Genomic DNA, 16,686 nt, shown 5'->3' with positions numbered 1-16,686 from the left:
ACTACCAATAGCCCTTAAAAGGGCCTTTTACAGGGCATTGCCCCAAAGAAATCAGCTCTTTTACCTGTAAAAAAAAATACAAACAACCCCCTCAACAGTAAAACCCACCACCCACACAACCAAACCCCCAAATAAAATACTATCTAAAAAAACCTAAGCTCCCCATTGCCCTGGAAAGGGCATTTGGATGGGCATTTCCCTTAAAAGGGCAGTTAGCTCTTTTGCGGCCCAAACCCTAACCTAAAAATAAAAACCCACCCAATACACCCTTAAAAAAAACTAACACTAACCCCCTGAAGATCGACTTACCAGGAGAAGTCTTCATCCAAGCCGGGCAAAGTGGTCCTCCAGACGGGCAGAAATCTTCATCCAGAAGGCATCTTCTATTTTCATCCATCCGGCGTGGAGCGGTTCCATCTTCAAGACATCCGACGCGGTGCATCCTATTCATCCGACGACTAAAGATGAATGAAGGTACCTTTAAGTGATGTCACCCAAGATGGCGTCCTTTAGATTCCGATTGGCTGATAGAATTCTATCAGCCAATCGGAATTAAGGTAGAAAAAATCCTATTGGCTGATGCAATCAGCCAATAGGATTGAAGTTCAATCCTATTGGCTGATCCAATCAGCCAATAGGATTGAGCTTGCATTCTATTGGCTATTCCAATCAGCCAATAGAATGCAAGCTCAATCCTATTGGCTGATCCAATCAGCCAATAGGATTGAACTTCAATCCTATTGGCTGATTGCATCAGCCAATAGGATTTTTTCTACCTTAATTCCGATTGGCTGATAGAATTCTAAAGAGCTAACTGCCCTTTTAAGGGCAATGCCCATCCAAATGCCCTTTTCAGGGCAATGGGGAGCTTAGTTTTTTTAGATAGTATTTTATTTGGGGGTTTGGTTGTGTGGGTGGTGGGTTTTACTGTTGGGGGGTTGTTTGTATTTTTTTTTCAGGTAAAAGAGCTGATTTCTTTGGGGCAATGCCCTGCAAAAGGCCCTTTTAAGGGCTATTGGTAGTTTAGTGTAGGCTAGGGTTTTTTTTTATTTTGGGGGGGCTTTTTTATTTGTATTTATATTAGTTTTTTTTATTTGTTTTTTTTTTATTTGGATAGGGCTATTAGATTAGGTGTAATTAGTTTACATATCTGTCATTTGTTTATTATTTTCTGTAATTTAGTGTTTGTTTTTGTACTTTAGCTAATTTAATTTATTTAATTGTATTTAATTTAGGTAATTTATTTAATTATAGTGTAGTGTTAGTTGTTAGTGTAACTTAGGTTAGGTTTTATTTTACAGGTACTTTTGTATTTATTTTAGCTAGGTAGTTATTAAATAGTTAATAACTATTTAATAACTATTCTACCTAGTTAAAATAAATACAAACGTGCCTGTAAAATAAAAATAAACCCTAAGCTAGATACAATGTAACTATTAGTTATATTGTAGCTAGCTAAGGGTTTATTTTACAGGTAAGTATTTAGTTTTAAATAGTAATAATTTAGTTAATGATAGGAATTTTTAGTTAGATTTCTTTTAATTCTATTTAAGTTATGGGGTGTTAGGGTTAGGGTTAGACTTAGATTTAGGGGTTAATAACTTTAATATAGTAGCAGCGACGTTGGGGGCGGCAGATTAGGGGTTAATAAATGTAGGTAGGTGGCGGCGATGTTAGGGATGGCAGATTAGGGGTTAATAATATTTAACTAATGTTTGCAAGGCAGGAGTGCGGCTGTTTAGGGGTTAATATGTTTATTATAGTTGCGGCGACGTTGGGGGCGGCAGATTAGGGGTTAATAAGTGTAGGTAGGTTGCGGCGACATTGGGGCGGAAGATTAGGGGTTAATAAATATAATGTAGGTGTCGGCGATGTTGGGGACAGCAGATTAGGGGTTCATAAGTATAATGTAGGTGGCGGCAGTGTCCGGAGCGGCAGATTAGGGGTTAATAAATATAATGCAGGTGTCAGTGACGGCAGATTAGGGGTTAATAAGTGTAAGATTAGGGGTTCATGTTATGGTGTTAGGTGTAGGCATAAATTTATTTCCCCATATGAATCAATGGGGCTGCGTTAGGAGCTAAACGCTGCTTTTTTGCAGGTGTTAGACTTTTTTTCAGCCGGCTCTCCCCGTTGATTCCTATGGGGAAATTGTGCACAAGCACGTACAGCCAGCTCACCGCTCACTAAAGCAGCGCTGGTATTGGAGTGAGATGTGGAGCAAAATTTTGCTCCACAGTCACTTTTTGTCTGTTAACGCCGGGTTTGGAAAAACTCATAATACCAGCGCTGTATGTAAGTGAGCGGTGAGCATAAACTGCACGTTAGCCCCTGTTAGCGCAAAACTCGTAATCTAGCCGTCTGTTTTTTATGCATAGTTCAGGAGGGGCAGTATATGACCACTATAGATAAGAAAGACGCATACCTTCACATTCCCATCCACAGAGATCAACATCCTTGTTCATTTTGTATTGTGGTAAGTGCAGGGGTCAGAAGGCCTCTGTGGTTACTCTTTTTTTTTTGGCTACGCAGATTGATTTGTATGATATATATTGAAGTGGGTCAATAGCCTCCTTCAAGGATCACAGCTCATTCTACTCTCTTTCTTTCTCTCTCTCTCTCTCTCTCTTTTTCAAGATTCAGAGAGAATAACATTTTCTTAATTTTCTTGTTATCCTTTGTTGAAAATCAGGAAGGTAAGCTCAGGAGTGTGCATGTTTTGGTAACAGGTTTGCAACAATGTTCTACATTAGCGCAAGAACACTAGATTCCTGTTATATAGTTCTCCAGACATATGCACGCTACCTATCATAAATATCTCTTCAACAAAGAATAACACGATAATGATGCAAATTTGATAAAATAAATACATTGGAAACTTGTTTTTAAATTATATTCTCTATTGTAATTATAAAAGAAAATATTTGGGTTTCATGTCCCTTTTTGTGTTTTACAAGAAAAAAGAGATACAATACCACACTCCTTGTAAAAACTGGATACTTTATTCAAAAAGATTTAAAAATTGCATAACAAAGAACAGTGACAGCTTGCCACAAATGTTAGGGGAGAGCGCAGCACACAGGCTTACGCGTTTCGGCAGATTGCCGTAATCATAGCCTGGTGTGTGTCTATCCTACAGGTCCTTAAAAACACCTAAATGTATGCTAATAGGTTAAAATAAATGCACTAACTCCACCTTCTAATAATGGGCACTCAAGGAATGACTCCAACAGAAACTTAACCCTTTCAGCTAACCCCATTTCCTCATATGGGCTTAGTAGTATGATGTTGCTACTTAACAAAAAGAGCTTACACTCACAGTTATGTTCTTGCAGTTCACACTTTATATACAAGTTAACAGTCATATATGTCAAAAATGTAATAAATCTAAAATGTAAGTCTCTTGTTGATGCCATGCTCTTATTCAGTATTTGCTATTCTTACATTGTCTCAGCTAAGTGACAGATCACGTGTATGTGTGGATTTAATACTCGCGTATAAACACACAGTTTTATTACCCCTTTTAGCCCTAACTCGTAAACAAATAATAAAATCAGAAGTATATGGTGCCTATATTAACTGTAATGCGAACATAATATGAACAGAATCCAAATGTCAATCAGAGAGTTATCAGAACTGAGGATGGTCTTTATGCCATATGCACAAATGTCTGTAATGTTACAAAATGATTTGCTTGTGCAGTTATATTCATTAAGTTAAATACAGATGCTAATTCAGTTACTTTTGTCATTTAAGGTTGATTTCAAATAAATTAACTTGGAAGTCTGGAAGAACTGTGAGAAATGCTCTAGAGGATCAAACATGTAAAATAAAATGTGCTGAGTAAGTAACATTGTGTGCGAGTGCTACAAACATAGCTGCTACTAAAGACTTTTTATTTCTCTTTAATATCACCAGATTTATTGAAGCTTATTTACATGAGCTGCTCATGATGGGAAATTTGAAAGTTTCTTACGCCTAGATTTAGAGTTGGGCGGTAGCCGTGAAAACCAGCGTTAGAGGCTCCTAACGCTGGTTTTCAACGCCCTCTGGTATTTGGAGTCAGTGATTAAAGGGTCTAACGCTCACTTTCCAGCCGCGACTTTTCCATACCGCAGATCCCCTTACGTCAATTGCGTATCCTATCTTTTCAATGGGATCTTTCTAACGCCGGTATTTAGAGTCATGGCTGAAGTGAGTGTTAGAAATCTAACGACCAAACTCCAGCCGCAGAAAAAAGTCAGTAGTTAAGAGCTTTTTGGGCTAACGCCGGTTCATAAAGCTCTTAACTACTGTGCTCTAAAGTACACTAACACCCATAAACTACCTATGTACCCCTAAACCGAGGCCCCCCCCACATCGCCGCCACTCTATTACATTTTTTTAACCCCTAATCTGCCGACCGCCACCTACGTTATCCTTATGTACCCCTAATCTGCTGCCCCTAACACCGCCGACCCCTATATTATATTTATTAACCTCTAATCTGCCCCCCACAACGTCGCCGCCACCTACCTACACTTATTAACCCCTAATCTGCCGACCGGAGCTCACCGCTATTCTAATAAATTTTTTAACCCCTAAAGCTAATTCTAACCCTAACCCTAACAACCCCCTAAGTTAAATATAATTTTATTCTAACGAAATAAATTAACTCTTATTAAATAACTTATTCCTATTTAAAGCTAAATACTTACCTGTAAAATAAACCCTAATATAGCTACAATATAACGAATAATTATATTGTAGCTATTTTAGGATTTATATTTATTTTACAGGCAACTTTGTAATTATTTTAACCAGGTACAATAGCTATTAAATAGTTAATAACTATTTAATAGTTACCTAGTTAAAATAATAACAAAATTACCTGTAAAATAAATCCTAACCTAAGTTACAATTAAACCTAACACTACACTATCAATAAATAAATTAAATAAAATACCTACAATTACCTACAATTAAACCTAACACTACACTATCAATAAATTAAATACAATACCTACAAATAAATACATTTAAAAAAACTAACTAAAGTACAAAAAATAAAAAAGAACTAAGTTACAAAAAATAAAAAAATATTTACAAACATAAGAAAAATCTTACAACAATTTTAAACTAATTACACCTACTCTAAGCCCCCTAATAAAATAACAAAGCCCCCCAAAATAAAAAAATGCCCTACCCTATTCTAAATTAAAAAAGTTCAAAGCTCTTTTACCTTACCACACCTGAAAAGGGCCATTTGCGGGGCATGCCCCAAAAAATTCAGCTCTTTTGCCTGTAAAAAAACATACAATACCCCCCCCCCAACATTAAAACCCACCACCCACATACCCCTAATCTAACCCAAACCCCCCTTAAATAAACCTAACACTAAGCCCCTGAAGATCTTCCTACCTTATCTTCACCTCGCCGGGTATCACCGATCGGTCCTGGCTCCAAAATCTTCATCCAACCCAAGCGGGGGCTGGCGATCCATCATCCGGCGGCTGAAGAGGTCCAGAAGAGGCTCCAAAGTCTTCATCCTATCCGGGAAGAAGATGCGATCCGGACCGGCAACCATCTTGATCCAAGCGGCATCTTCTATCTTCATCCGATGACGACCGGCTCCATCTTGAAGACCTCCACCGCGGACCCATCTTCTTCTTCCGACGACTTCCCGACGAATGACGGTTCCTTTAAGGGACGTCATCCAAGATGGCGTCCCTCGAATTCCGATTGGCTGATAGGATTCTATCAGCCAATCGGAATTAAGGTAGGAAAATTCTGATTGGCTGATGGAATCAGCCAATCAGAATCAAGTTCAATCCGATTGGCTGATCCAATCAGCCAATCAGATTGAGCTCGCATTCTATTGGCTGTTCCGATCAGCCAATAGAATGCGAGCTCAATCTGATTGGCTGATTGGATCAGATCTGATAGGGGAATCGTGCACGAGCACGTTTTTGAGGCTGGCCGCGTCCGTAAGCACCGCTGGTATCTAGAGTTACAGTGGCGTTAAATTATGCTCTACGCTCCCTTTTTGGAGCCTAACGCACTGAAAACCCTGCCATTCTGTAAACTCTAAATACCAGCGGTATTTAAAAGGTGCGGGGGAAAAAAAGCACGTGTAGCTAACGCACCCCTTTGGCCGCAAAACTCTAAATCTAGGCGTGATAGAATTAAAGTGAAGGTCAATTTTGATGAATTAGTGCCCAGTTTTTATTTTAAAACAAGGGTACTATAATTAATCAAAATTGACATTTCACTTGTTTTCTTCAAAAACTTACTTTTTAATCTTGACAGCCGCTCCAGCGATTCCCCCGAGCATCGGAAGCCTCTTCATATGTCAAAAATGATGAATCTGGCTTCCTCCAATCACAGCTTCCCCCCCTGGGAGAATCATGGCCTGAGGCAACGCCATGATTGGAGGAAGCTGGATTCGTAATTTTGGACCCGCGAAGAGGGCTTGCGATGGGCAGAGGAAGTGTTGCAGTGGCTATCAGGAATAAAACGAGTTAAATGTCAATTTTGATAAATTAAAGTGCCCTTGTTTTAATAGGATTATTAAAAACCAAGCACTAATTAATCGAAATTGACCTTCACTTTAATAAATAATATTAGAAGATGTGTAGAGGTCAATTTATCAAATGTTGGGCGGAAATGATTCGATGTAGTGAATCATGTCCGCCCGACATTGCTAAATGCCAAGAACATACGCTGCTGAGAAAGCAGCATCCGCTGCTTATTAAATCTCCCCCGTAGTCTTCTCTGTATTGCTAAATAGAAAGCAAAGATTCTGCAGTTCAATTAAATAAAAAGAGAATTATGAGTTATATTTAACAATTTGGGCTAGATTACGAGTGGAGCACTAAATTATCGGGCGCTTTGCCCGTTTGCGGGTGTGTGATAATTAACCAGCCATTACAAGTGGCTGATTATTTCTACCACAAACTCACGGTAGCAATTAGTGCTCAGAAAATTAACCAGAGATCCAATCTCTGGTTAATTTTTTAAAAGTGTCCCAAATGCCCTCAAAAAAGAGGGCATTATAGTTTTTATTTAAATAAAAAAACAACTGCACTAGGCAGTTTTGGGGGTATAAAGTTGGTAAGAGTGGGGTTTTAGAGAAAAAACAGCACTGAAATGCACCTTTACATTGTGGTCTATGAAAACTATGTGTTCCCAGTAAATCTATATGTTTATGAATATATACGCTCATTCTTGGCGACTTCAACATCCCACTTGACAATCTCACTGCCTCATCTGCAAAGCAACTCACTTCCTCTTTCGGTCTGTCACAATGGACTGATTCTCCCACTCACAAAGACGGTCACTCTCTTGACCTGATCTTTAGCTATCGATGCACTCTCTCAACCTTCACAAACAGCCGTTGACAATGTTGACCACCCTCTTTTGCTCCAAACTCTCCAATCCTTCTGCATCTGTGACACAGCCCTTTCGTGGCTCTCTTCCTACCTGTCAAAACATACCTTTAGTGTAGCCTTCTCTCGGGCCTCCTCTGCCCCGTCACCACTTTCTGTCGGAGTACCGCAAGGCTCTGTCCTCGGTCCCCTTCTCTTCTCAATCTACACGTCATCACTAGGTTCCCTAATAAAGTCCCACGGTTTCCAATATCATTTGTATGCCGATGACACCCAAATCTACTTCTCTGCACCAGACCTATCTCTTTCCTTGCTAACCCGTGTCACTAACTGTCTTTCTCACATCTCTTCCTGGATGTCCTCTCACTACCTCAAGCTAAATCTCTCCAAAACTGAGCTCCTCATTTTCCCCCCTTCTTCCAAAATCTCCACCCCCAATATCTCTATAACTGTCGACAACTCCATCATTACCCCTACCCCGCATGCCCGATGTCTCGGGGTCACATTTGACTCAGATCTTTCTTTCACTCCTCACATTCAGTCCTTGGCTAAAGCCTGCCGCATCCACCTTAAAAAAATCTTGAAAATTCGACACTTCCTTACACAAGACACAACTAAGATTTTAATCCACTCTCTCATTCTTTCCCGCCTCGATTACTGCAACTCTATCCTCTCTGGTCTCCCCAACTGCTGCCTAGCTCCTTTACAATCCATAATAAATGCCTCTGCCAGACTCATCTTCCTTACACGTCGCTCTTCTTCTGCTGCATCTTTCTGCCAATCCCTTCTCTGGCTTCCTCTTGCCTCTAGGATCAAACACAAAATTCTCACTCTGACATACAAAGCCCTCAACTGCACTGCTCCCCCCTATATCTCAGATCTTGTCTCCAGATACTCTCCCTCCCGTCCCCTCCTACTCTCCTCCTCTCTTGTCACCTCATCACACTCCCGTTTACAGGACTTCTCCAGACTGGCTCCCATCTTGTGGAACTCTCTGTCTCGCTCCACAAGATTTTCCCCTAATTTTGAAAGCTTCCAGTGCTCTTTAAAGACTCTACTGTTCAGGGATGCATACAACCTATGCTAACCTTACTTTATACCAGTTACACTCCTCCATCGCTATCCCCTGAACCCCTTAGCATGTAAGCCTAAGAGTCCAGCTGTTTGTAGATCACCTTCTTAAGAGCTAACTACAACAGTGCAACTATTGGCAGGGCCCTCTACCCACTTGATCCCTATATTTGTTTTGTTGTACTCCCCCTTTGTTTATAGCACTGCGGAATCTGTTGGCGCTCTACAAATAACCGATAATAATAATAATAATAATATACATATATATTTATGTGTTAATATGTGTATAAACACATATTAACACATAAATATATATGTATATAGTCATACACATATATATATATTTAAAAATACTGCTCTTCGCTGCACTACTTGCGCCCTGTATTGTGCGACGTTCTGATGTCGTCTCTGATGGCATCTGAACAAGGCTCTCACACGGAGCCTGTTGAAGTGCGCTTTTGTTAGCGCAAAGCTTCCTAGCGATGCGAACATGAGCTTGCGTTCACATTGCACCTTACTCGTAATACTAGTGCACATTAGCGTTCGCTGATATTACTCAGTGGATCGCTAATATCGTGGATCACTAAAATTGACATTTAGAGCTCCACTCGTAAGCCTTTTATGTTTAATTGAGCAAAGATTAGTAATAATAATTATTATGGATATTATTATTTTTATCTTCATTAGTAACACAGTAACAGATTGTGTAACACTATACTGGGGTAAACTAAATAAATACGTAACAGGGATAAGCAAACAATGAGATATTAGAGGGTCCTGCTTAGGGCTGGGTGATATGGGTGAAAAAAAAATCGCAATGTTTTTTAAAAAAAAACGCGATTACGATTTTATTAAAAATTACTATAACACCTTCATTTTTCAATAAAACGTTTATTTAACACTACAGAATCTTACTGTACATGTTTCTCAATGTCCAATACACTCTTGGAGCATAAAAATACAAACCACAAAATAGTTAAAATAAAATTAGCTAGTGCTACCTGTGCTGTGGTTACATAGATAGTATAAAGTCCCTTTATTTAACAGTACACTACAGAATCTTACTGTACATGTTTCTCAATGTCCAATGCACTCTTGGAGCATAAAAATACAAACCACAAAAGAAGTTAAAAAAAAAAAAAGTCAGTAATTCACTATAAAGTATTTGTACAATGCTCACTTTATTGCTCACAACTTTGAGCTGTCCCACCGCCACACCACTGCTTGACCACCCCACACTACTCCCAGATGACTCCCACACACTCTTCAATCTCTTCCAAAATGGCTGTCCGCCCACGGCCGCACACTGGTCTGCCACTCATCCTCCCTCTCCGCCTCCATTTTCAGGACAATCTGAGGATTATTATTTTTTTTAAATTGCGTACTCTCGCGGTTTTAAAACTGCGGCAATTAATCGCGGTTTAAAACCGCATCCGTGATTAATCGTGCAGCCCTAGTCCTGCTCCATTGAGAGCATTTTGTTTTTCTACACTCACTACTCTTAAATAAATTAATTTTCTGTAAGTATCAACCACTTAAGTGCATATTAAAACAAGGGTGCTTTTGGAGCTCATCGCAGCCTACCCCTGATTTACCCTGCATTGCTGGTGGTCTAGGGCTCCGTACCCAGGTAATCCTGGTTATTGGTGATGTCACCACGCAAGCCCCGGAAATTTGAAAGTGCTAGGAAGGATCATAGGGCTTAAGAGAGGTGGATAGGGCTTAAGGGAGTCAATCCCTTAAACCCTATAAACCACCAAGACCCATTGTTTGAAAGAGCAGACAATTAGTTTTCAAAATGTCTGATGGGGGTTAAAATCAGCTAGATTACGAGTTTTGAGCATTATAGGAAAATTAACGAGCGCCACAAAAGCGGCGTTAATGCACCTCCCTATAGCGCTGCAATTACAAGTTTGTAAAAAGCAGGCTTGTGCGGGCAATATGGTAACATTGAGCTCCATACCGCACCGTAATACAAGCGCTGCTTTGACATGCTCGTGCACGATTTCCCCATAGACATCATTGGGGAGAGCTGGCAAAAAGAAGCCTAACACCTGCAATCGCGGAAACAAAAGCTCCGTAACGCAGCCCCATTGATGTCTATGGGGAAAGAAAAATGTATGTTTAAACCTAACATAAAAACCACATCTAAACACCCCTAATCTGCTGCCCCTAACATCGCCGCCACCTACATTACAGTTATTAACCCCTAATCTGCCGCCCCCGACATCCCCACCACCTAAATAAAGTTATTAACCCTTAATCTGCTGTCCCTAACATCGCTGCCACCTACATTACAGTTAGTAACCCCTAATCTGCTGCCCCTAACATTGCTGCCACCTACCTACACTTAATAACCCCTAATCTACTGCCCCCAATGTCGCCGCCACTATACTAAAGTTATTAACCCCTAAACCTCTGGCCTTCCACACTAACACTACATAAATATATTAACCCCTAACCCTAACGTAACCCTAAGCATAAGCATAACCCTAACACCCGCTAACTTAAATATAATTAAAATAAAGCTAAATAAACCTTACAATTATTACCCAAATAATTCCTATTTAAAATTAAATACAAACTTACCTGTAAAAAAAAAAACGTAAGCTAGCTACAAAATAACTAATAGTTATATTGTAGCTAGCTTAGGTTTTATTTTTATTTCACATTTACATTTGTATTTATTTTAACTAGCTAGACTAGTTAGTAAATAGTTATTAGCTATTTACGTACTACCTAGTTAAAATAAATACAAATGTACCTGTAAAATAAAACCTAACCTGCCTTACAATTAAACCTAACATTACAATCAAATCAAATTAAATTAATCAAATACAATTACCTAAATTACAAAACAAAACAAAACACTAAATTACACAAAATAAAAAACGAAATTATAAAAAAAAAAAATTACTCCTAATCTAATAGCCTTATCAAAATAAACCCCCCCCAAAGAAATAATAAAACCCCTAGCCTACACTAAACTGCCAATAGCCCTTAAAAGGGCCTTTTGCGGGGCATTGCCCCAAAGAAATCAGTTCTTTTACCTGCCAATAAAAATTACAAACAACCCCCCAACAGTAAAATCCACCACCCACCCAACCAAACCCCCCAAATAAAACTCTATCTAAATAAACCTAAGCTAACCATTGCCCTGAAAAGGGCATTTGGATGTGCATTGCCCTTAAAAGGGCATTTAGCTCTTTTACAGTGCCCAAACCCTAAGCTAAAAATAAAACCCACCCAATAAACCCTTAAAAAAACACTAACCCCCGACGATCCATTTACAGTTTTCGAAGACCGGACATCCATCCTCATCCAAGCGGGCAGAAGTCCTCATCGAAGCTGGCAGAAGTCTTCATCCAAGGGGGCAGAATTCTCCATCGAAGCGGCCAGAAGTCTTCATCCAGACGGCATCTTCTATCTTCATCCATCCGGCACGGAGCGGGTCCATCTTCAAGACATCCGCGCGGCACGGAGCATCCTCTTCTTCCGATCATAACTGGAAAATGAAGTTCCCTTTAAGTGACGTCATCCAAGATGGCATCCCTTACATTCCGATTGGCTGATAGAATTCTATCAGCCAGTATGAATTAAAGGGGAAAGAATCCTATTGGCTGATCCAATCAGCCAATAGGATTGAGCTCGCATTCTATTGGCTGATTGGAATAGCCAATAGAATGCGAGCTAAATCCTATTGGCTGATTGGATCAGCCAATAGGATTAAAGCTCAATCCTAATGACGTTTCCCATATGAATTAATAGGGATTGCGGCTTCTGCTAACTCCCAATGGCAACCTACACCTACATTATGTCTTCCCTTTACTCCCCCTGGAATGCCCAGCTGACTCCCACAAAACACCTACATCTACGTCCTGTCTGAAATTTACCTGACCAAAACATCTCTATTATAACTATCGGAGCTATGTCGCTACATTTATATACAATGTTAAAATGATATGCATTGTCATGCATATTATATTAAAGGGACAGTCAACACCAGAATTTTTGTTGTTTTATAAAATAGATAATCCCTTAATTACCCATTCCCCAGTTTTGCATAACCAACACAGTTATAATAATACACGTTTTACCTCTGTGATTACCTTACCGTATCTAAGCCTCTGCAGACTGCCCCCTTATTTAATTTCTTTTGACAGACTTGCATTTTAGCCAATCAGTGCTCACTCCTTGGTAAATTCATGTGCATGAGCTCAATGTTATCTATATGAAACACATGAACTAACGCCCTCTAGTGGTGAAAAACTGTCAAATGCAGAGGTCGGCCTTCAAGGTCTAAGAAATTAGCATATGAACCTCCTAGGTTTAGCTTACAACTAAGAATACCAAAAGAACAAAGCAAAATTAATGATAAAAAATAAATTGGAAAGTTGTTTAAAATTACACACTTTGGGGCCTATTTATCAAAGGTCTTGCGGACCTGATCCGACAGTGCGGATCAGGTCCGCAAGACCTCGCTGAATGCGGAGAGCAATACGCTCTCCGCATTTAACATTGCACCAGTAGCTCACAAGAGCTGCTGGTGCAACGCCGCCCCCTGCAGACTTGCAGCCAATGGGCCGCCTGCAGGGGGTGTCAATCAACCCGATCGTACTCGATCGGGTTGATTTCCGGCAATTCCTGTCTGCCTCATCAGAGCAGGCGGACAGGTTATGGCTGCTTCATAAATGCTGTTTCTGGCGAGTCTGAAGACTCGCCAGAAACACGGGCCCACAAACTCCATTCGGAGCTTGATAAATGGGCCCCTCTATCTGAATCCTGAAAGTTTTTTTGGGGGACTTGACTGTTCCTTTCAGTATTGTATATAATTTTAAAATGTGGGTTTTTTTTTTCTTTTATTATTTTACATTTAAATTATATATTTGTTTAAAATAATAAAATAAACAATAAAAAATAACTATATTTTAAATTCTTAAAATAATATGCATTATACCTGACAATGCATATCATTTTATCATTGCATATAAATGCAATGCTACACTAAACTATTACCCCTTATTAGCCCTCATCCCCGGAAAAAACGACAATATTAACTCCTTATCTGCCATAACCTAAAGACCTAGCCACCCCCTAACCTATTAACCCCTAAACCACCACAACCCCTATCACAAGCCCCCTAACCCATTAACCCCTAAACTTCTACAATCCCCTTTGCAATTAGACCCCTAGCCTATTAACCCATAATCTACCACAGCGCAGACCCCAATGCAAACTACCCCTACACTACTAAACTACCTAACAGCTAACCCCCAGACCTCTAAGCTAACAACCCTATTTACATGAAATAACAAACACTAAAATTACTGAAAATAGAACACATTACCGAAAATAAAAAGCCTAGTTATGCCTATACTAAAACCAAAGTCCCATTTAAAAAAAAATACACCCCAAAATTAAAACCCCTAACCCTAAAAGTTACTACAGCAATACCCCTTACAAGAGCTTTTTGTACGGCATTGCCCCAAAGTGATTTAGCTCTTTAAAAAAAAATACAACCCCATTCTACAATAAAAGTAACCCCAACCCCCCCAAAAACCTATTTTAAAAATTACCCTGAAGAGGGCATTTGCTAGGGCATCGGCCTTAAGTAATTTCAGATCTTTTGCCCCTTAAAAAAAACAACAACCCTATTCTTAAAATAAAAACCCTATCATAAAAAAGATCACCCTGAAAAGGGCATTTGATCGGCATTGCCCTTAGAAGGGCATTTGGTAGGGCAGTGTCCATAAAGTTAACATAGCTCTTGTGCCCAATAAAAAAGCCCTATACTAAAAAAAATCCTGTTATAAAACCCTAAACTAAAAAAAGATGCCCTGAGAAAGGCATTTTGTTGGGCTTTGCATGTTAAGGGTATTAATAGCTTTTTTGCCCCCTCCAAAAAAACAACAAAAAAACCCTATTCTAAAAAGAAACTAATCTAAAAAAATCCCTATCCAAAAAAAAAATGATTCGCCTAAGAAGGGCATTTTGTAGGGCATTGCCATAAATTTTCAAATCTTCTGGGCTAAAAACATATAAAACCCTAAAAAAATAAATTAAAAACCCTATTCTAAAAAAATAAAAAACATCCCCCAAAAATTCAAACTCTAAACCCCAAAGTTTCTACTCACCCACCCCCGATGACACTCCTCTTATCATGGCGGTGGTCCTCTTTTTCCATCTTCTATCTGATGCTCATTTTCTTCTTATCTTCAGGTAGACGTCCTCTTCATGTGGTCACTGCAGCACACTGAAAATTAATGCAAGGTTCACCTTTATATAGGGGTGCCCTTACATTTCTATTATCTAATTTTGGAATTCTTAGTCCAATCAACCAATTAAATTAAAGCTTTTTCTGTTAGTTGCTTAGACTAAGAATTCAAAAATCAACCATGAAGAGGATGATAAGAAGAAGATAAGAAGAAAATAAGCAATTGTTATATTTATATTTCATTGCAGATGAGAAGGCTGAAAAGGCACTTTTTTTCAAGGTTGATCGCTGTTAAAGTGATTATCTGGCTTTACAGACAAACTGTACATAGTGTTCTTGTCCACTATAAAATGCATTTTATTGTTTCTCTAAATCTTCAGATTGTTTTATAATATGCCCCTAAAGCTTCCATTTGCAGTAAAACCGTATGTCGTTACTATTTTAACTTTTTTATTTTTATGGGGTTTGGTTCTGAGACCCCACCATGTGAAAGAGCAGATAATTCTCTTTTTGTGTCTTTATCATCTGTTGCTGCTACTGGAGCTGAGTTTAAATCGCCTCCCCCCCCCCCCCCCCCCCCAGCTCCATTGCAGCTACAGTGGCTCTGCCCCCTTTTTGACCACACCACACGTTTTTTGCAACATTACCCACACTCCAATTGAAGGCTTAGGGGTGCTTCACGCTAGGCCACTAAGGATTTTCACGAACTGTAGTGCAGGAGGTCGCCAAAAATATCTAATTCTATTATCTAATTTGCTTCAGTCTCTTGGTATCATCTAAAAAAGTATACCTAGGTAAGCTAAAGAGCAGAAATGCACTACTGGATCTAGCTGCTGATTGGTGGCTGCATATAAATGCCTCTTTTCATTGGCTCACCTATGTTCAGCTAGCTCCCATTAGTGCATTGCATGATTTTTAAAAAAAGAATACAAAGAGAATGAAGCAAATTTAATAATAGAAGTAAATTTGAAAGTTGTTAAAATTGTATTCTTTATCTGAGCACTGAAAGAACATTTTTGGGTTTTATATTAACCCCTTCACCCAATCAGACGTATATATACATTTTGCAGTACTTTGCCTATTGTACCGCATGACATATATATATGCCTGTGCTTCAGGAAGCTCCAGCAGTCTCGGCTGTTAAGTTACAGCCGAGAGCTGAAGTTCCTGAGCTTCAGTCATCTGCCACATATGGAACCAGAGCGCGATCGGTGCCGTTCTGAGGGCAGATGCCAGATCGTTACACACAGTGACACTGTCTGTAACTATCCTCTGCTGGTGCCGGTGGGAGGTGTGGGAGGGAATCCGGGAGGTGGACGGGTGCTGCAGCAGCGGAATGGGGAGGTAGTGGGGGGCCCTACACTACAGAAAATAAAGGCAAAAGGAGGGATGGGGCAGCTAAGGAGTCCCTAACTGAGGATCACAGGAGGTGGGGGAACCACTACACTACAGAAAATGTTTATTTTTTATTTTTATTAAAAACTTGTATAAAAAGGGATTTATAGGTAGGTACTAGAAGACAGCTGCCAGTACCTTGATGGTAGGCAATAGTTAGAGGGGGAGGGTTAGAGAGCTGTTTGGGGGGTTAGGGAGGTTGGTGGGAAAGGGGTGATCCTACACTGCAGACAATATAAATAGAAAATATTTAACCCCTTAAGGACCAAGGACGTGCCAGGAACGTCCTACAAAATAACACCCTTACCGACCAAGGACGTTCCTGGCATGTCCTCTGGCCTTTCAAGCGGTGGAAGCGATCCTGATTGCTTCCAGACGCTTTTATGGTATTGCAGTGATGCCTCTATATTGAGGCATCCTGCAATACCAATTTTTTATAAACCGATGCAGAGAGAGCCACTTTGTGGCCCTCTCTGCACCAGTAGTGATGGTGGTGAACGATTATCGTTGGTGGGTGCATTGGCAGGTGGGCGGCCCATCGCTACCCGGCATCCGGTTCCTCTATGTACACTGTGCACGCTGGATGCCGGGAGCGTGCGGGGGGCCTGCCTGGGGGCTGCTTCACTACAGAAAAAATCA

General features: G+C 39.9%; 1 protein-coding gene across 1 annotated transcript in view; it reads left to right on the top strand.

Annotated features, from left to right (window-relative positions):
- LOC128662556 (uncharacterized) overlaps window positions 1-16,686 on the top strand; it is a 156,314-nt gene that overhangs the window by 130,202 nt on the left and 9,426 nt on the right. The window contains exon 7 of the mRNA XM_053716350.1: window positions 3,757-3,843. Within this exon, the coding sequence (XP_053572325.1) occupies window positions 3,757-3,843 (87 nt within the window). The remainder of the gene's footprint in view (window positions 1-3,756; window positions 3,844-16,686) is intronic.

Source organism: Bombina bombina, chromosome 6, assembly GCF_027579735.1.
Source record: "Bombina bombina isolate aBomBom1 chromosome 6, aBomBom1.pri, whole genome shotgun sequence".
Lineage (NCBI taxonomy): Eukaryota > Metazoa > Chordata > Amphibia > Anura > Bombinatoridae > Bombina > Bombina bombina.
The sequence above is the reverse complement of the archived record's forward strand: the minus strand, read 5'-3'. Positions and strand labels throughout refer to the sequence as shown.